We start from the raw sequence: 20,915 nt of genomic DNA, 5'->3' as shown, positions 1-20,915 counted from the left end.
AGCTGAGCTGGAAGCTTTTCAGAGCTGCCAAGGAGGAGGAAATAAGCTGTTTTACCAGGCTTTGCTTGGAAAACATCAAACACTCTCTCAGTTTGAACTGTATGCTCACAAACATTTGCCAACCAGGCAGATAAGGGGCACCCAAATCAAGCACCACCATCACACACACAATATCCAACTCATTAAAGCAATTTAAACTGTTAAGAAAAATCTCATGTCTTTATTGTGTAATGTAGCATTGAAACATCTGAACAAATCTGTATCTGGGCTGTACGGGCTGCTGTTCTTTCAATTCTTTGGGTTATAGAGCATCTTGTCAGTACATAAACAACAACCTTTTGCATTTTCAATTCTTTCCGAGGCATGCTGGTACAACACAAATTTCTCTTGTCAAATGCAGCTAACTAACTTCCAAACATCATGCACAAGGAACTCATCTAGTGACAATGTAAACTCAGCAGAAGGGCAGGTCACAGCTCTTGCTTGCTCGCGCTCTGCAGTGCTGCAGGTTTGTGTATGATATTTGGAATGTTCTGTGAGTGTGAATAATATCAGTAACAGGAGAGGAGGAGAAAAAAAAAAAAGAACAGGTGCCTCGGGGTCGCCAGCTCAGCCAAAGTTGTGCAATGCTAGCCTGAACATGTCATTGGTGCAAACCCAGGCATCATTGATGTTCTTTAATAGAAATATCTGGTGGAATCCCATGATAGGATCTTCATCAGCCTGTGGAAAGAAAGGAAAAAAGTTCAGAAAGCTCTTTCTTGAGAAATGTATTCCACCACACAGTAAGAAAACGTACGAAGCTAATGCTGACAGTGACACTGCATGCTGTAAGGTGTCTAGTACCGGTAAAAGCACGCCTGCCTCACCACGTGGAGCCACAGCTTTCCTCTGGGCCTCACCCAAGGAAGCAAGTGTAAGATGACACGTTTCCAGATTAGGTTGGAACTGCTGTAGTTTGGATCAGATCTCAGAAGAGGTTTTTCTCTAGAAGCCAAGAGCAGCAACACTGCCTGAATTCTCCCTGTAACAATCGAGCCTTGTGAAACGCTTCCCAGAGCAGGTTCAGCCAGCCAGCAACACAGTGCTCCCTGCTGCCACAGTCCAGGACCAACTCTGAAACAGAAGCTGTAGCTGCAAGGAGGTGTTCAGCAGCACAGAGAATCTTCTCAGCAGTGCCTCGCCCTCTGTCTTTGCCAATTCAGTGCTATGTTTACAGGAATTAGGAAGTACAGAAGTAGAAATGTCAATAGTACTGAATTGAATTGTAGTGTAGGGAGGCTAGTTCTCCAATCTAATGCTTACCAGTCTCAAAAGAGACATTATACAGCCTCAGTATGAGTTGGAAATCATGACAGGATTTAATCTGAACAATCCCTAAGATCTAGTGACAAAACAATCCCCGTACACTGACCATAGTGTATTCAAGTCAGCCTTTTTGGAAGGCTTTAAGCTTTTGGAATGAAAAGGGGGAAAAAAGCACTAAAAAAAAAAAAAGTATTGAAAAGCAGCAGCCAGAGGAAGACATGAGACAAACTGTCAGAATGCTTACTCTCAGTGGTCTAGCTGTCTAGCAAGAAAAGCAAATGAGAAGACTGAAGAAAGGCAACTGCTATACATAAACATTTTTTTAAAAATGTCAAGTGTATGTAGATGATAAACTGACTGTGGAACAAAGTCAACTTCAAGGAGCAGCAACCACATCACAGAGCAGGAAGTCTGCCAGAGCACTCAAAGGATCGAGTGTGTGACTGAAGCGTAGCAGGAAAACACAAATCTAAAACCAACTGCAAGGATGTCACAGCAACAACTAGCAAAAAACAAAACAGTACGTGATATGTGGTGTCAGGAATATATCCATGTAGGATATACATCCAAGTATACCCACAGAGGAGCTGCTGTCCCTCAGGAAAGCGATTCTGAAATCAGTTTTTGGGTGCTCCTGTGTAGAGCCAGGAGGCACTCAATCTTTGAGTGTCTCTTCCAAGTCAGAATATGCCATGATTCTATGAGTAACTTACTGGAAATAGCAGCTCAGAGCCCAGCAGCTATCACGACAAAGTGTCAGCAGTTATTAGGAAAGGAACAGAGACCAAAGCCCATAATTATGCAAGCACAAATGCACAGAGCACCCACACTCCAAATCCTGCATGCATTTCTTACATAAAAAAAAAGAAAAAAGTAGAACAAGGAAAGGCCAGAAAGGGTAAGAGATGATCCAGCTCCCAAGCTTGCTACTGAAGAAAGTAAAGTGAGCATGACTCTAGCTTGCAAAAAACCGTGATGGAGTGATTCTATGATTTTATGAGTGGGAGAATGGAGAAGATAAACTACTATTAAAAAAATGAAGGGCAAAGGGAATGAGGAATCTACTTCCCTACAGTCAGAGAACAAGGCAGCAGAAGTATCAGTGAGTCCAAGCACTCTGCAGCCAAAGTAACAAAAGAGAAATCATCAAATCAAGGCAAGTGCTAATGAAGTCACTGCTCAGCATGATGACCTGAGCAGCTTTTTGTCACGCTGATATAAGCTTTCTTTTGCACTGGGCAGAGGCTCCACAGTAATTAACACGTGAACACAGTAATTGTGCTGAATTAGGCTGGCTGTCCATCTTGTTCATTAGCACATATGACAGCAGTCACACTGATTATTTCAGGGGAATTACCATCATTATGTCTGCCCAGAAAGATGCTTGCGTATCCATCCCGAGGAGATGCCTGCCCAGTGTGCTGAAGTCTGGGAGTGTAATGTCATTTCTAGCTTTTCCTAGGTAGCAAATGCAATGCTGAAATCCCAGTAAGGTCTTGCTACCACCTGATACTCATTGTATACCATACACACAGAAAGCTGAGTACTTTAAAGTTGGAAATACAACCTTGTATTTGATAGCACCTTATTAATGCTATCTTTCTTGATGAAGCCAGAATTGAGTTCAGGTTCACTTCAGCTCCTTTCTAATGGCTTAATTTACACCACCAGGCAGAATGTCACCAGCTTGACTAAGTATTAATTACAGCTATTAGTAAGCATTTTGCATACCTGCAGTTGCCCTCCAGTCTCCTCTTGAGTCACCAAGGCCCCACTAAAAGTTGCTTGAGTAGTTTTCACCAAATTTGAGATTACTCATAACTGATCTTGAGTGTACCTCTGCAAAAACAGCAGCTCACTGACAGCCTGCTTTTAGAGCATGCTTCCTCCGGGCCTGGTAAGCACAGCTACACCCCAGCTGGTAGTGCTTTGACTTCAGGGGAAGTTCTTCCTTCCCTACGTAATGCAGGACTGGCTGTGTGGAAAAAAAAAGATGAAGAGCTCATCTCCAAACAGTTGCTCTTCTGCACGTGGCAATCCCCACTCTAAGGTCACATACTGGTGTTTTCTTTATTCATTTAATGTTATGTCTTTGTAGAATAGAGGAGCAGTACTCTCTAAGAATAAGGAAAATCTTCAGCTACACCTAGAATGAATGATTTATAGCCTGTTCTCAAAATTCTGAACACATGCTATCAATAGCAAAGACCCACAGTCAAGATGCTTGGGATGCTCCAGAAGGCACAGACTAATCCAAGCCCATCTTATTTGGGATCTGCATCACAGATCAAATAACCCCACAGAAAACTCCTTATCCTTACTTTCCACTCCAAATTCATCTCTGTCCAACTCAAAATCTCCATTCCAGATGCGAGCACAAGCTTTAAATATAGGGATTTTATTTTTCCTAATTTATTATTATTTTATTCCCTATAGTGTCAACACTTCCATGACATCCTTGATTAAGGCACAGAATCTGACTGATAGGATCCCCTGATTTCCAGTTGAGTCTCATGCTTGCAGCAGGATTACCAGCAGCACTGCATCAGACAAAGCTTCATCTAGCAGAGTCCTCCATGCATCAACATTTCACATGTGTCCAGGAAACACTGCTCAGGGATCCAGCCCTTCTGGTAAGTTGTCCCATGTCCAGTGTAAACAACCCAAGCTGTGGTCTGCAACCACTATCCCTTGTTACACTGTCTAGCACCACCAAGAGTTTGCTTCAGGTCAGTGGAGGTACTCAAGTACCACTAATTAGCACAAATACTACACTACCTTACATCTACTCTGCAGGCACCTCCTCCCCAGGCTCAAACCCTCAATCACTGGTGATCTTGGCAGCTTTTTGACCTCTTCCAGTTTATCCTTCATTCCTTCTGGCCTTGAGGTTTGCACCTGTATCAAGTCCTCACCTCACAGAGCCATGAGTCACATCAGAACATTAGTTGCTACACTACCTTGTAATCCAAACATAGCTGCAAAAAAAAAATTCAATAGTCCAAAAGACAAACAAACAAACTCATCTTCTTGTATGGAAAGAATTTCATCAGCACCCCACAAAAGAAAGTATATTGAAGTGCATACTTGGAGCTACCTTTGTCTCAAAGGAGAGGCTAGTGACTAAAGAGAACAGATTTTTTCAGATGCTGGGCCACATTTGACAGGCTTTAAGCAATGCTTTAAGTAGTCAACATGCACTGCAAAACCATCCAGTGATTTGGGTTACCAATTCCCCTTCCCTTTCAAAGGAAAGTAACACAGCAGAATAGTTAGTTATCCACGTTAATTCCACAACACTTCAAAATTCACACTCAGATAGAGCTGCAGATCTTCCACACTGCTCTGAGAATGTGCAAGCCACAGCCATGCTTCTCAGCCACCGTGAGCTCAGCTGACAGAAAAGGGAGAAGAAAGCAGTCCTTACTCAACCAGGACAGCGAGGACTGCGGGGAGCAGAGGTAAGGCAGAGGTTAAACGTTGTGGAGGGCTAGCCTGAAGACTTCGTTGGTGCACACCCAGGCACCTTGAATATTTTTCAACAAAAACGTTTGTTGGAAGCCTAGAACCTGGTCGTCATCTGCCTAAGCATGACAGGAGGAGAAATATGTCACAAGGTGAAGGAAATACTGGGTAACATGCTGGAGGAACATAGAAATAGCAGCACCACAAAATAAACTTGCTTCTGAAGGCTTAAACCAAAGCTCAGCCTTACTAGCTAAAGCGAGCAAGCACACACCATGAACAGCAATAAAAAGCTGTAAGAACAGACCTGGAGGAGGTGAAGGAACATTTATTACCACCCCTCCTCCCCCAGTTTGAAAACATTACTATCTCAACATCAATTAGAGAGGATCTTACACATTTACTTGACAATACTGCTTTTTAATAAAAGCCCTCACTGTGTTTTTCCTGCTGGGGAATCTGTCCCTTGCTAGGGGCACCATTCATCCCACTCAAATGCACTCTGTTGAACTCCAGTGTCTTTTCCAAGAAGCTGTTGTGTCCAATCCTCTTAAGTGTAGGCTGCTCCAAAAGATACTGCACGTTTACAGGTCATGTTGGTATGAGCACACTAGGCTGCAGACTGGATCCTTTCCCTTCAAATCCAGCTACTAATGGTCCTTACTGACTTATCTCTTGCACAAACTTCTCTATTTTTCCTTATAAAAAAGCAATCAGAGCTGTGCAGAACAGCCACACCATTAAGGTTTCTTTTAACTAAGGCTAAGTGTGCAGCTCCGTGCTTCTGTGCTACAGCACATCTTGATCAACCCGAACTACAGACGGGTTCAGTTACTCACCAGCTCTAAGTTACTTACCAAACCCTGCTGTTCTGAGTCACTGTATCTACAACAGCACAAAGATATACTAAAGTGACTGCTAACATGCATGCATAAGCACAAGAAAAAGCATTTGCTGAGTATGACGAACAGCTTCACGCACTGACAAGTGGTTACTATATGCATCATGCTAGAGACTTGCTGAGTATTTCATATGTCTGTCTGTAATGAATACCACACACTGGTCTTTCTAAACATTTCCTCAGTGAGGAAGAGCATTTCTGAGCATTAAACTACACATCTTAAAGCCAAGACTGAAGACTCAAATGTGAAGACTGGAGAACATCCCTCCCAGTAAGAATTTGCTAAAAACCTGGATTTCACACTGAAAATAGACATGTATTATTCCAGTACGTTCTTTCCAAGTAACTACATGCACTACTGTGTGATCTCTGAGGTCATTCAGAACATGAAAACTTCACAGTACATCACCACTCCAATAAGTGCTATTTCTGAAAAGCTTTCAGACTGCCTCTACCATCCTAACAGCTTCTAAATCATGAATACACTCAAAAGCTTTACAGAACTTTTAAGAAACTTCACATCTTGCCACAGGATTCAATGCAATCACTGCAGCAAGCTGTGTTCTGCTTGGTGATTACATAGCAACCTTAAAAACGTGCAAAACGTGAGGCAGCTGTGACTGGCTCAGGACATTGACCTAAAAACAGTCTCGGTTACATCACTGAGTTTGTGCATACCCAGGCATCAGACAAATGGGATCAGCATGTCTGACCTCACACCTGCCCTGCAATGCAGTACTTCCTCAGACCACAAATGGTTCTTTCCTCACTCAAGTACGGGCAAGCAGGAGGGAGAAACAGGAAAGCTGGAATCCAACTTGCAGCCAGGAAGCAGAAGCAACTTTAAGGAGAGCCAAAGCCATCTGTGTTAGGCTTAGTAGTGGATGCCCAAAAAAATGAAAGGGAATAGCTACGCAAACAGATTCAAGCTTTCAGCCCTAGGTATGCTTAACAGTACACTCTGTTGAAGTCTGACAGTTAACAGAAGTGCCATTCAAAGTTAAGAGGACAAGGAAGACTAAACAGCTACTTTAAGAGAAACTGGGATCAAAGCAACTCTACAGGTGGCATGGCTTTGGAGTCCTGATTTGACAGCTTGGCTGGACCCATCTCTGAGAAATCTTCTGATCATTACAATTATGTCAATTTCACACTTTTAAGATAAAACATCATGCACTGAGTGCAAGTTCTTACATACAGGAACTTTCTGCAGATTTTAGGACAACTTCTTTCATTAAAGTAGTATCATCTTGCATCACAACTTCCTTCAGAAGAAGACGAGATTGAGCAAGCTTATGCAGTTCAGTACTCCAACTTAAACAGCAGTGTAACCATAATACAGCCTGAAAACTATTCTGGCTTTCCTTCACAAGAAGTTCTTTCAGCAAGAAGTGTTTAACTCAGTGGGAACATTCCCACTGCTTTTGCCTACCAAGGTTATCAGCAGGACCGTGGTTTTGTACCCTAAGGGAGCAAAGAAGTGTGGTCTTACTGAAGGGTCATCAACTAACAAAAGATGTATACTGCCACAGCTCAAAGCAGGTGTTAAAGAATATCCAATTAGAGATGCTTTTGTTTTCCAGGAACAGTGTAGTGATGCTCTTAAAGCAAATGGGGACACAGAAAGCTTACAGTAGAATAAGGGAAATACTGAAGCTTCCTGAGCCCCTGGTATACTTGTGTGCATAGTACAGCACAACCACAGTACCTTGCTGGATGTGAGCAAATGACTGTCAAGCTACAGGTGATTTTACCTAGTGCTAGCTATCCAAAGGGTGAGTACTTTCTTGACAAACATCAACAGCAGTAGAACGACATCCCAGTGCAACCTTACCAGAATTCCTTCCCCACCGGAGGGAGTATTTTGCTTTCAGAAATTGGATGACTTATTATCCTGCAAAAATCTAAGATATAAGCATTTGTTACTGCTTAATGGAAAGAGTTTACCTTAAGCTGTCCCACTACCATACTGAGTATACAGCTGTCAGGTGTAGGTTGGTGGTCTTGTGCTGTGATGCTGTGTTGTATTTTCTGGAAAGGAAGGCTCTGTAATGAGAAGTGAAAAACAAACACAGTCATTGCATTACTGAACTCACAAAGCACAAACCCAACATTATGAAGTATTAGACTATTTTAGTAGTGCTGCATAGAAGAGCTTTTGCAACACTACTCAGCTGGGCGGATCATAACAGTTCCTTTGTGTCATGGTGCTTTAAAAGTAGGTATGTCACCATAGTCATCAACTAGTATCTTTTCCTTGTCTAATTGCATGGCCTCAAGAGCTTTACTTCCTCTGAAAGCTGCAAGTTCACACCAGGAAAGAAGAAAGCTCTGCTCTTAATATTAAGAACTGAGTATATGATCTAACATACCGGGTTTACAATACAACTCCAAATATGCCTCTTCCTTCTGACTATAAGCAGTCAGGAACAGACCTGAATTCCTCATTTCCATTTCTTCTGTTTGATTTTTTTCTTTGATGTTAGCAACTGAGGGGAAATCAGAACAGCAACTGGCAACATCTTTGTCATGAGCCAGCCAGGACAGCAAAAACACATACACTGAGAATAAAAAAAAGCTGGAGTTAGAAGTGCAAATAGTTTCTCAGAGCTCTGATGGAGCTCTAGGCAATAATGTGGCTGGTATCCAGACTCAAGCACTGCACAGGAATGCAGCATGCAGTCATTTAAACGTGTACGATGTACTCCAGCATCACTTGATCCTTCTGGTTTTTCTGGCTTAAGACAGACCTAAACATGCACTTCACCAAGTTCTGCATTATCCTCTGGTGGAAAGAGCCTGAAAGACTTCCTAGAAGGCACACACATAAAAAGAGAAGACAGGAGTGCAACTAGCAATAACGTGAACTACAAACTTGGCCCTACAAGTATAAGGTTTCAGGAAGCATACCAGGAAGCTAAATCCTTGGCTAAGAGAGAGCACAACACTGTGGAAGAATCAGGACTGAAGGGAACAAAGTAAGTGTACAGAGCAGCCCTCCAACTGCAGAGAGACACTATTCAACAACAGCCTTGAATAAAGCCTCCAGTATTTCCTCTTGGCTGGGTTAATAATGCCAAACTACCATGAACTGGAAAAATGAGTCAGCTGGTTTGCAGAACGTTTTCCAAGGTCACCATCCTGAACTTGAACGTGTAATGTGCATGCCCAGCCTGCACAAGCATAGACTGGGATATCACACAGCCATTCTTCTACAAGTGAGAGTACTACAAAACTCAGCGTGGCCTCAGCACAACAGCTATGTGTTAAGGAAGTCCTGCAACAGCCTCGATGGGCACAATGGTGCCTGCCTAAAGTCACCTGACTGACCCCATCAGAGAAGAAGGGCCCTAATGGCTGGGCAGTCAAACAAGCCATTCCTCCTGGGATACAGTGACTGAACTAGGTAGGGTCAGCCAGCATCACCAATACCTAAGACCAAGGGAAACTACCTCAAAAGGATGGTTGCTTACAGATATCCACCTATACCTGAGAGAAGCATTTCTTTACATGCAGAGTGTAAAAATAAGTGCAGAGTGAAAAGCAAAAAGCAAAGCTTTAAGAGTCCTCCTCTTTTTAAGTCATGAAAAATTCTGTAAGAATAAAGCTTTTCTGGGTAGCTTAAACTCAGCCCTGGTTGCAAGCTAAGCAGGAAGTACGAGAAGCAAGTTACCTGCAATACAACATCCATCCTTGACTTCCTCTGATGGACCTGGCAATGCAGGGACTATTTCCTATCACACTTCCAAGCACTACTGTCACCTTCTGAGATGCCCAGCCTGAGGAGCCTACTAGGTGCAATAAGTTAAAGCCTTACCATCAGAGATTTTGGATATGTTTGGTTAACACAGGGCAACAAAACTGCAGCACGGTTCTTCAAGAGACATGAGAAGAGATCTCACTGAAGAGTAAAGCTGGCCTGCAAATGCTTTGTTGTTAGGGCTACCTGCTCCAGCTTCTTCCCTGCTCCATGAAGCTGCTGGAACTACAGGATTATCTCAAGTGCTCAAACCAAACAGGCCGTTCTCCTAAAGGAGACAGGCACTCTGAGATGATTCTTTCATCCAGCACCAATTAAGACAGAAGGCATGCGTGTCAGTTCTCACTCTTTAACAAGGGTGCAGGTGCACAAGTTCTTGCAAAGCCCAATTGTACCAGCATCATCTGATAGCAGACTGAAAGGTGCTGTAGCTTTGCTGTTACAGAGCAGAGATCCTACTATTATGAGAGAAAGCTGACACCCTGCGCTTAGGGCTCAGTGCTGGAGAACAAAGGATCACAGGAATGCAGAAAAAACTTCAGCACAAAGTTTTCAGCGATGTGCCCAACAATGATCAGACACTCCAGAAGCACACACACAGCAGGTAAACACACTGGGATAAAAGAAAAACAAAACCCACGCAGTTCAGTGCTGACAGCTACAGAGCAAGAGTCAGGGCAAGATGCTACAGTCCCATAACAAGCCATGGCTCAGCAAGGGCAAAGAATAATCTTACTGCATTTCTTCCTCACTTTAAGCAGATGGATGTAATCAAAACACCTCCTTGAGGAAAAGAAGTATGCCTCCGTTCACAAAACAAGACTGTGTAGCAAGCACGTGAATGCACGAAGTTCAACTTCCACCACAAACAGGTAAGATGATAAGATGGTACAACACTCTGGTGGGAAAGAGGCTGATCTGCACTGGATCAGATCCAAGGCAGCAGCCTGAGATGCTGCAGCCAAGCAAATTTTAGCTGGTCGGGTGTCTTAGTGGCTGGTAGCCCAGCTGTCTAAGGAACACCGAGTAAATAAGCAACTCCACAGCGTGATTATCTCCTCATGTCTCATCTAGAAGTGAGTAGTTGCAAGCTGTACTATTTCCGAGGTGTGTGGCCTTCTCAAAAGCAAGGCAGGCATCTAAAACTCAGATATGAGAACAAATCTCAGCCTCCACAGTTCAAAATACCTTGGATGAAAGCACTGATCCCAAAACACAGGAGGAAGAGCTGTGCAACAAGTGGCCAAGCAATAAAGATTTTCTTTCCAAAGTGTGAGACAGATAGACTGAAACTGCATTGTCTGACATACCATGCTCTGAGCAGAGCATCAGGAGCTATAAAGCACACAGTCCACATATATTGTGGGAGAAAAACTTTCTGCTTCCATGACAGCTTATAAGCACACCCATTTCTATAGGAGAGGTGTATCTCAAAAAGATAAAACTTCTCTCCAAGACTAAATGAAAAGACACAAACAGAGAGCTTCAGTCTGTACACACAACAAAATGCTTTCTTCTGACTTGATGCAAGAAGAAACACTGGCTTCAGAGTACTGAACTGTAACTATTCATATTGGAATAACTGCACTGAGGGTAACCCAGGTTCTTTGCTACAGAACTCAGCTGCAGTTTATGTATTGGAAAACAACAAAACCCTCCCCTGCAGTTATGTGGTTAGCCTCTATCACAAAGAGATCCAAAGAGCAGGTCTGCTGTGCTACTAGCTTAGCATCCTTAAAAATCTAACCAAAAACCCCTTTCATTCCCCGAGATTGAAGGGTGAGCTTCATAAACAAATAATATAAAACGGAAGTGAAGTCACAAAATAACCTTGCAAGCTAAACAAGTCAATTAACAATCTGCCATTAGAGCCACTTCCACAGAATTAAACGACAAGTAACATCTTTGTGGAGACTACATTCAAAGCACAAATTAAATTTTAATTAGCTGAAGTTTAAAGCACATTTTTAAGAGGTAGCTAATCTACAGACTACAGATTCTTTCCTGAAACATTTGTGAAGGATTAGAGACTTACAGAGAGTTTTTCAACGATAGCTGCTTTGCCCTGGAACTGCTGTCCTTCCCACGTAAGGCATGATGCATCAATCTGAGGGAAAAGGGAAAACAAATCATCAGCCTGCTTAGGTAATGCTTCATGAACCTTATTAAGAGGTTTTGCTTACTTGGCATGTATCCTTAGAACCCAGCTATTTGGAAACTATCTCAAAGAGAGGTGCAAAGAAACCACAAAGAGCAATTGAAATAGTTTACAACTGTCAGCTGGAAATCAAGTAGATTAAGTTTCATTATCACAATTCTACCAGCAAAAAGTTCCTGGCTCTGGATTTAAGTCAGCTTTCATGAGAAAAAACTAAAAGTACTGACAGAAGTCAAGCACACAGAGAATAAATTAAACCTGATAAAATGAGTTGTACCACCACACTTTCTTCAACTAAGGTACCAATTTGCATTTCCTATTTACACCCAGAAAAGTGCCTCTACAGGTTTCCTAGCAGATTGCTAGCCCTGTGTGGGACAAAACCATTGAGATGCTTCAATCTATAAGCTCTTCCTGTGTACAAGAGAGAAAGCATACAGAGCACACTATCTCAGGTGCAACAGCAACAGAAAAGAACTTCATACTCCTGGAACTCCAGCAAACGCTGTGTAGCACAGTCTGCCCCTGCACAGGTACCTGCACTGAATGCTGATGAAAGGTAAAAGGGCCCTCAAGGCAGAAAAAAAGCACATGAGTTCATGGTATGGATGGCCATGTTTCCAGAATTAATTAGTCTGCAATGCTGCCACTCTTCTGAGGATCTGAAGTGTTTTAGTAATGGCATGACAGGAACTGCTAAGTGCCTTCATATTTAGAGCTGTGATTAAACACTGGCTACTTGTTTTTCCCCTACTCTATGGTCTCTCTGTTCACAATTCCTTAGTCAAAACAAGGCAACAGCTAGCAAACACAAGAACCCAAAGAGCAAATGCTATCAGTGCTGGTAGAGACTGCTGAGGGGTAGGGAGGGGCATCAGACAGCAATTCTGCAACTTAAATCCTACAGAACTTGGTGAATCTTCATATGACTCATGGCAAGGGTCAGAAAAACAGGACATGCTGCTGGAAGACCTGTCAGACTTGAGTGCCTTGCTGAAAAACCTCGGCCACCCAGCAGCATTCCTCACCACCAGCAATCACACACACAGCACTTTGCATCTTCTAGAGGCAAAAACTCTGAGCTCAGCAAGTGCAGTTGCACTGACTGATGTTCTCGAGAAAGGATAAAACCCACTATCCCAACCCTATGCATTCCCACACATCAAAACAAGGAAGCCTAGGCATGAGACTGGGCATCTTTTCTAGATACTTACATATATTGCTCCTAACTGAGTCCTGTCTGCGTCAAAAAGCTGGTAGTAATGTTGTACGAAGCTAGACCCAATCTGCTCCCAGATAGGCTTGTCTCCCATTCTGAATCCTCGCCTAAAGCCGGTGACTGCAAAACAAAACAAGGAACTATCAGAAAGAGCAATGGTGTAAACAAGCATAGCATGTGGCTGAAGCACCAGTGGACACAGCTGGCTCAAATTATTCTTTAGGAAAGTGACAAACATCTCTGAATCCCAGATTTCTGTGAAATAAACCCATTTGGTGTCCGAGGTTTTTATTTTGTATTAGAGCAGCCGGTGATTTCTAGTGCTATTTCAGTGGAAGGTCAACTCACAGAAGCAGAGAACAAGAAGCAAAGTGAGTAAATGTTACCGCCTTACATTCACAGATTTCAAAAATGTCACCATCTGAAAAAGTTGGCTAGCTGCTGCTACTATGACTTGATCTCACTGTTAACAACACCAGCATTAGTACTGACTGCCTGCAAGTGGCTTACAGCACTTATTTACCTATTCAGCTCCTGAACAGTGCATTCTACCACACACAGGACCCTCTGTGAAGAGTGTCCTATTACTGGTACACAATCAGAGTTCATTCACTTTCACCAGCTACCTGCATAGCACAGGCTTACTTTAGGACCTACTTTCCTCTAGCATCCCATCACTAAGGCTGATGTACACTCAGTGTTTATAATTGAACCCAGGGTCATGTCAAGGTGTTGTGGTGAAATTAAGATCTCCCCTAACCAAAAGAACATTCCTTTCAGCTAACACAGTCTGTGTTCCCAGCTCTGTGCATCTGATCTACACCAGGTGTGCTGCTCCTACAGGCTTTGCTACAAAAAGGCCATCTCTCCATATCACTGCATGATTCACAGGCTGAATCTTTCCTAGAATCATGGCAGTTAGCGAGCTATTAGAAGTCCAGCTCTCCAGGGGTGGGTACCTGGCTCTGTTAGCATTGACTTTTATCTATCTCATTTCTGAAATACTCCTAATTCGTCAGCAACCACCCAGTCAGAGTGGTCAGCGCTGAACTCAGGAACACATACCATGAAGCAGACAACCTCACCTTGAACTGAAGGATTTTGTATTGAAAGAAGACCTTCCTAGTCAGTCCCTTGCTTTCAAACAGCCTCCATCCCACACCTCAGAAGATTTACCAGCAGCTCCCCAGGTATACAACAACTCCAGGGTGTGCCAGAGCAGCAAAAGAAGGATTTGCCAATGAATCTCCCCAGACAAAGGAAAGGTTTCCATCACAACATTGCTGGGGAGCTGCCTCAGTCCTGAACTTGCACAAGCACACCTGGCTTTAGAAACACACAAATAACCTCACGAGAACTACAAGATGAGCTTATTGCACAAGGTCTACAGTTTTCTTTACAACCTATCATAAACCAAAAATGCAATATGAGATATTCTTCTTTCACTACGTCTGCAAGGTCTATCCTGACAAACACCCACACATCCTCTCAGAAGAAACCTCAGGATCTAGAATGCATGCCAAGACTGCTGTGGGATCAAGCATTCTGGCTTTGTGTCATTACCCTGTCCTTCCCTGCACAATTCTTAACATGGCACAGGCTACAATTTCTGTGTTTCACAATCAAAAAAGCCTTCTTACCACCCTGTGTCCCCTAATACCAACCCTCCTACACTGGCTCGCTCTAAGCAAACTCCATGGGAGAGGTTTTGACTTGCTGAGCCCTGGCTGCACAGTCCTGCTGTTGTTTCACAGCCTCCCTCTTAGCTCCTGCAGAAGCTTTGACGCCCCCACTGCACCTCTCCCCTGTACTTCCCACTGTTAGGAGAGGACGCCCATTCCTTGTTTGGAAAACCAGAAGTACTAGTACTTGTTTTGTTTGCATTCCAGACCTGAAGGTACCTACAGGTGGTAGTCTGGGACAACAAGCTGGTGGCTGCTGTGAAGCAAACAGTCCAAGTGAAAAATCATTTTCTGTGGTCCACCATCGCTTGTGAACACAGATAAGCATCAGACATCCTTCCGAAACATTCAAGTGCAAATCTCATTAAACAGTATCTAACTGGTAAATGCCAACCACCAGCAGTGCACCCTAAGTGAAATCTGCTTAATCCACGATGTGTATCCCCCCTTAAGAGCTCACTGCACCATCACAAAGCCAAGCTGCAGCTGTATGCTGGCCCTACAGCTTCTTTAGCCCCAGACACTTGCAGCTCCTCAAGGCACACAGCCTCTCACAAGCACCAGACACCTTCTGTTCAAGCATGAAACTAAGAAAGCCTTTAAGACTGTCAGAAATTAAGGGACTGGAATTTCAAATTTAGAAAGTGGTATCATGGTTTTTTAAATTAGCGTGCAAGCTCGCTACCTCCTTAAAGATGTATTTGTACTCTCTGAGGTGAAATACCCCTAAATAAATCAGTATAAATCCAACAACGATGATTTTGTTAGAGAAGTGTGAGCTGAACTCAAAAAAAATCTGCTGAAATTAATGACTCCTGATTAATTTTGACTTCTTCCTCCCCTGTGCTGCTCATATACGGTTCACTCTTTCCCAAAAGACTTGTCGTCCTTTTCTGATTTGTCACCCTCTCCTCCACGGTGGCTCACGTTTCCTGAATACAAAGTTTAGAGCAGAGGTTCCTTCCAGAAGCACAGCAGCAGCACACAGCTATCAGTGTGCATCATGGAGTGTAACACTCTGGCTCTAACAGGTACAGAGGGGCAGCACAGCATTCTGACTGCTGCTCTACAGGGCACCTCTTGGTGACACCCACCCAAGTGTTCCTTCCCCAGCACACACTGACATCCCCTAGTGCAACCCCTGCCCTCTGTGTGCCTCCCACACTTCCTACACCTCTTGACCAACACAGCCCCAGACATATCCCCACCACCCTCATCCCGTGCTCACCCTCCTGCAGCCCGGCACTGCCACATCCCTGACCCCAAAGGGAAGGTCCCACATTCAGTAAGCACAGGAGATTGGAATTCATACCTACACCCTGCAAGACTTCCCAGTTCACCATGGCAACCTTTCCTCAATGCAAACAAAGCCACCCCAAACAAAACTTCTGCACAGCCCCACCCACTGCAGCATCACTGCATGACGGGTTGGGATGAACACAGGGTTTGGTTGAAAACTCTCCTCATTGCTTCCTTCAACAAACCAGAAACCATGAGAACAACCAGGAGGTGGCTGTCAGCATGCTGTAATGCAACTCAGAGCTACAAACCGAAGAAAAGCCACCTTTTTGTTTTGCCATTCATTGACAGATGAAAGCAAATCACTTTCCCTGAAGCCTTGGGAGCACTGGCAAGCTCATGAGGTGGGGTGTCACCACATCTGTGCAGGACAGAGGAAGGCCACAAAGAATTGTCCCAGCCAACAGCCACGCTGACTGCATTATCAGACCTGGACACATGCAATCTCGCTGCTATCAGGTAAAGTCTTTCTGAGTTCAAGAAGGGCACATCAGCACTTCTATAAGAACCTTACTCTTTTTGACAGTGCCAACAAAAAAAATCAGTATTTAGGTATGAGCGATATCAAGTGCAGAAGCATTCTTCAGCTATTTCCATTACAAATTGGACTCCTTCTGCAAGGGATTGCCCCGTGTGAGAAGCAAGCTACGAGGAATCACACCACTACCACAAGCAAATAAGCTCAATACAGGCTTTTTGATCTGCAGAAATGAAGAAACAAAAATAGAGAAAAGCGTAAAAGAATACTCCACCACACCAGCAGAAGGGAAAGAAATCCCCACCGATGATGCAGTTTCCCAGTGTGACTACACTACTTCCATAAGAAATCTGAGCACAAACAAACCACACCCCTGAATGTTAAAGCTGGCTCTGCACATCGCTGCACCGAAGTTGAGCTCTCTGAAGATTACTGAAGCTTAAAAATACAACGAGCTGGCAGGCTGCTCTCTGGAAGACAAGAAGATCTGTGTTAACAGGAGCAGCAGTGCCCCCTTCAAACCAGTGCTGTGGGCCCAGGGCTACCTGGGGATCCATACAAACACAATCTGGACCACCCGTTGCTGCACCCTTTGCTACAGATCACCAGAAGCACAGAGACAATGAAGAACGCTTGGCTCTGTCAGCTCCTGTTGCATGTACTTGTGGCACAAATGTATTTTGTTCACTCCGAATGAGAAGCATCATAAGCAGACTTCAGAGCACCACAAAGAAACACATAAAGCAGTGAACAACTTTTCTATTATCTCTCCTTCGACCTCTTACCTATTGGTACGAAAACAAGACAGGAGTTTCTCCTACTCATGCTTTCTAAGAACACAATGGGATCACAATCAGATTAGTTACTCTTCAACATATCACCCAATTCGTACACAGAGGATCAGCTGCATTCAGCAAAGGCATACACCATCGAGAGAAGAAACAAAGCAAACATGGTATTCATCTCAGGAGCTCCAACCCCCATCTCCTGCAGGGTCAGCCAGGGTCTCAGATCAGATCATATCCGGCTGCCCAGGTCTTTACCCACTTTGATCCCAAGAGCTTCTGACAACAGAGATAACATAACCCCATGGGCAAGTTGCTTCAATACTCCACAGAGAGAAAAAGCCCCCCTCCCAGGTCTAAGCAGAATCCCTTCTAGCTTTGGATGCCTCTCACCTCCTCCAGACCCCCCCACCTCTGTGGAAAGCCTTGCTGCAGGTTGTGGAAGGTCAGGGCTGAGCTCTGCTCATGCTCCTGCAGAGAAAGCAAGCTCAGGGCAGACAGAACACATCTTAACAAGAGGGTAAGAATGCAAGAAATTATTCTAAATATGCTTTCAGACCTGGAAATAATTAAGTCTGGGTATGTGCACAGCTGAAAAATGGAAAGTGAGAAAGGCGTGACAAGGAGCAGACAGTTCCCTCCTGAAAAATACAGAAAATAATTTACTTTACTCAGTTTTGTTGTCTTTTTTTTCCCCTCTCCTCCAACTTCATTAAAACGAATTAATGCAGGAATTATGCCAACCTGAAGTGTATTTCGGTGGTTTCAGACATTAGCAAGTACAGGGACACTAGTAAATAGATGGATGGGGAGAGCTGGTTCTGGAAGAGCCTTCCCTGTGCCCAGTTTGACGTTCACCCTGTCTGCAGTCCAACAATCCATGAGTCACAGAAGTACCCTAGATGATTTTCAAATAGATGGGCACATATTATTTTATACATAACTGGATGTTTTGCTGTTAAGCAATAGCTACACATCTGGCCTTTTTTTTTTTTTTTTTACATTATGTTCTTGATGAAATCAAGAAAACTGAATACAAATAAACGTACAAGGCTGAAGTCCTTGGTGCATTCCCCAGGAAGAACTCCAGAATGGCCACCAGCAGAGAGGGAGGGGACACGGGGCAGAACAACACAGCTGCTCCACATCTTTCCTCACCTTCTAGGCAGAGCAACACCACATTTCAACTCCAAGGATGAGCAGGCTGTCAGATTTTTCTGTCTGTCCACCTCTGTGACTATTACAACAGCTGTTTCATGTTAAGAGAAACATTACGTTTTTCCCTAGCAAGCAATTACTCAGCATTTAGTCAGGATTATTCAAGGACTGAAAGATCCAAAGTAATATTCAGTTTTATTCCTGCAGGATCTTCTACCAACGGCCAAAATCTGATCCCTTTGTTAGGATGGGTTTGGCCCATCCCAAAACAACCCCAGTTGCATGGTCCAGGTGGACAAATGCATAAATAACAGCTCTGCAGGAGGCAGCACAAAGCACCAAAAAAACACCACCCTGTGGACTGACTGAGGTGCTAAATGCAAGAGGACCTAGGTAACAGGTGCATTTCATTACCTTGATGTAGGTTTAGTCACATTCCCTCATTACTGACTGACACCATTCAAAACACAATATTTTCTCCAGCACGCTTTCTGATCAAGCTTTGCAGGCACATAAGCATGGCTTGTTACACCTTATCTCTGCACCAATGGTCTCAGATCTTTGTTAAGCTCCAGATTTGCAACATATGCCTGGAAAAAGAAAGAAGAAAAACACAACACCCACGCTCACAGAACTTTTCCTATGGCACCTACCTACCTCACGCTTCCGCAACCACGCATTTTCTCTCCTCTTCTGCTTCCTGTGAGCACACGGTACCAAAGAATCACAGCATGGCTTGGGTTGGCAGGGACACCAAGGATCAGCAGGTTCTAAGCCACCCACCACAGGCACGGCCACCAATCTCCAGATCTGCCCTAGACCAGGCTACTCAGGGCTCCATCCAACCTGGTCTTGAACACCTCCAGGTACGGAGCACCCGCAGCCTCCCTGGGCAGCCTGTGCCAGCAGCTCACCACTCCCTCTGCAAAGAACTTCCTCCTGACATCCAATCCTCCTGGAGCTTAAAAACATTTCCCCTTGTCCTATCATTATTTACCCGAGTAAAAAGTTGGCTTCCCTCCTTTTTGCAATCCCCTCGTAAATCCTGGAAGGCTGCGATGACATTTCCTTGCAGTGTCTACCTTCAGAGAAATGGGTACGAAAAGGTGCATTTGTGCACAGATATGGATTTTAAAGCTACCCGTGACACCCCAATGTTTGGGAGTTTAAAAGCGACCCAAAGAAATCACCTCTCAGTTACCAGCTGTTCGTATGGGCTACAATCCTTACACAGAACATACCATACACCGCTACTAATGACACGATCCTACTATTAGAATCACCAAAGTTGGAAAAAGACCTACAAGATCATCCAGTCCAACCATCCACCTATCACCAGTAGTTCTCACCAAACCAAGTCCCTGAACACAATGTCTAAAGGCTCCTTGAATACCCCCAGGGTCGGCAACTCCACCACCTCCCCGGGCAACAGGGACAGCGGGGACAACAGAAACCCCACCAGAGAGAACTGCAGAAAGTTGCTGGAACGTTCAGAACGGAAGACGGATGGTAAAGCAAATATATTTCAGACCACCCACTGAATGAGCTGTAGCCTCCTAGGGAGGCACAGGAAATAAGCAAAAAGCGGAGTGGGAAAGAGCAGAACAGCTCAAAAGCAGGCCAGAATATCACTGTATTTTCATAGACTGGGTTAGGTTGGAAGGAGCCTTAGGGATTATGCAGTTTTAACCCCACGCAGGGGAGAGGGCTGCCTCCAGGGCCACCGCCAGGAATAGAGTCTGGGTGGGTCCCCCCAGCTTCTCACCTCCCTTTGAGTGCAGGCTTTCTTCCTCTCGCTTAACCTAAATTTTAAAGGAGACGATGCGTTTCATTGACGACACGGTAACTTCTCTACTTCTCACCCGAGAGCTCCTCTTTCCTCCCCGTCGCTACCGCAGCCAAAAGTCACCCCCGGGAGAAGGGCCGCCCGACCGCAGCCGCTCGTAGCAGCCGAGGGGAGCAGCCCCGAGCTGCCAGCTCCGCAGCCCGCACCCGCCCGTCCTTTGTTCACTAACACAACGCCCCGCAAAGCCGGCACGAAAGGTGGAAGAGAAGGGCCGGGAACGGGAACGAGGATCGCAACGCCTCGGGCGGGAACTTCAGCCCAGATCCGGACAACTCGGCACTCAAAGCCTTCGGTTATCTCCTCTCCGCGCAGCCCGGCGCCGTGCGAGGCTGGCGGGCACCGCGGCCCGCTCGCAAACCACCTCCCTACACCCAGAACGGCGGCGCCGCCCCTCCGCCCGCGGGGCCTCGCCCAGTCCGCCGCCCCCCAGCCTCAAAGACGGGGAAGGTCAGGGCCCGGCCCGGCGCCGACCGGCAAGGCCCCGCAGCGTGGAGCCGCCGAGCGGGGCCGTGTGCCGACGGCCGAGCCCCGCCACGCCGCCCCGCCCCCCGCACTCACCCCGCAGCTCCCACTATGGCGGCGGCCCCGTGCGCGGCGCGAACCCCCTCAGCCTCTCCGGCCCGCGTTCCCCGCCCCGCCTCGCCCCGCCCGGCCCCGCCCCGATGCACGCCGGGAAAGCGAGTCCGGCCGGTGGCGGCGCCGCGCGCTGGGAGGGGCGTGAAGGACTACAAGTCCCGACGTGCCCCGCGGCGCCGCCCGCGGTCGCTCATTTGAATGAGGGGAAGGAGAGCGCGCGGCGCTGCGCCCGCGGGCCGTGCCCCGGAGCACTGTGGGATTGTGGCCGAGCGCCGCGGGG

The 20,915-nt window shown here is 45.4% G+C and overlaps 1 protein-coding gene across 2 annotated transcripts; it reads right to left on the bottom strand.

The window, feature by feature from the left end:
• Window positions 1-191: 191 nt before the first annotated feature.
• On the bottom strand, window positions 192-20,701 carry NUTF2 (nuclear transport factor 2). 2 transcript variants are annotated; one of them, XM_065733366.1, is made up of 5 exons: window positions 20,618-20,701; window positions 12,807-12,931; window positions 11,470-11,541; window positions 7,622-7,720; window positions 192-723 (listed from the first exon to the last, which is right to left on the bottom strand). In XM_065733366.1, exons 2-5 carry the CDS (start codon window positions 12,903-12,905, stop codon window positions 610-612), a joined length of 384 nt encoding a protein of 127 aa, XP_065589438.1. In that variant the 5' UTR covers window positions 12,906-12,931; window positions 20,618-20,701; the 3' UTR covers window positions 192-609. The 2 variants fall into 2 exon arrangements, with proteins under 2 accessions (XP_065589438.1, XP_065589439.1); XM_065733367.1 differs by lacking the exon at window positions 20,618-20,701 and adding an exon at window positions 20,076-20,096.
• Window positions 20,702-20,915: the final 214 nt, after the last annotated feature.

The sequence above is a fragment of the Cyrtonyx montezumae genome, unplaced genomic scaffold (assembly GCF_038088225.1).
Source record: "Cyrtonyx montezumae isolate F1298 unplaced genomic scaffold, pur_monq_1.0 scaffold_17, whole genome shotgun sequence".
NCBI lineage: Eukaryota > Metazoa > Chordata > Aves > Galliformes > Odontophoridae > Cyrtonyx > Cyrtonyx montezumae.
The sequence above is the reverse complement of the archived record's forward strand: the minus strand, read 5'-3'. Positions and strand labels throughout refer to the sequence as shown.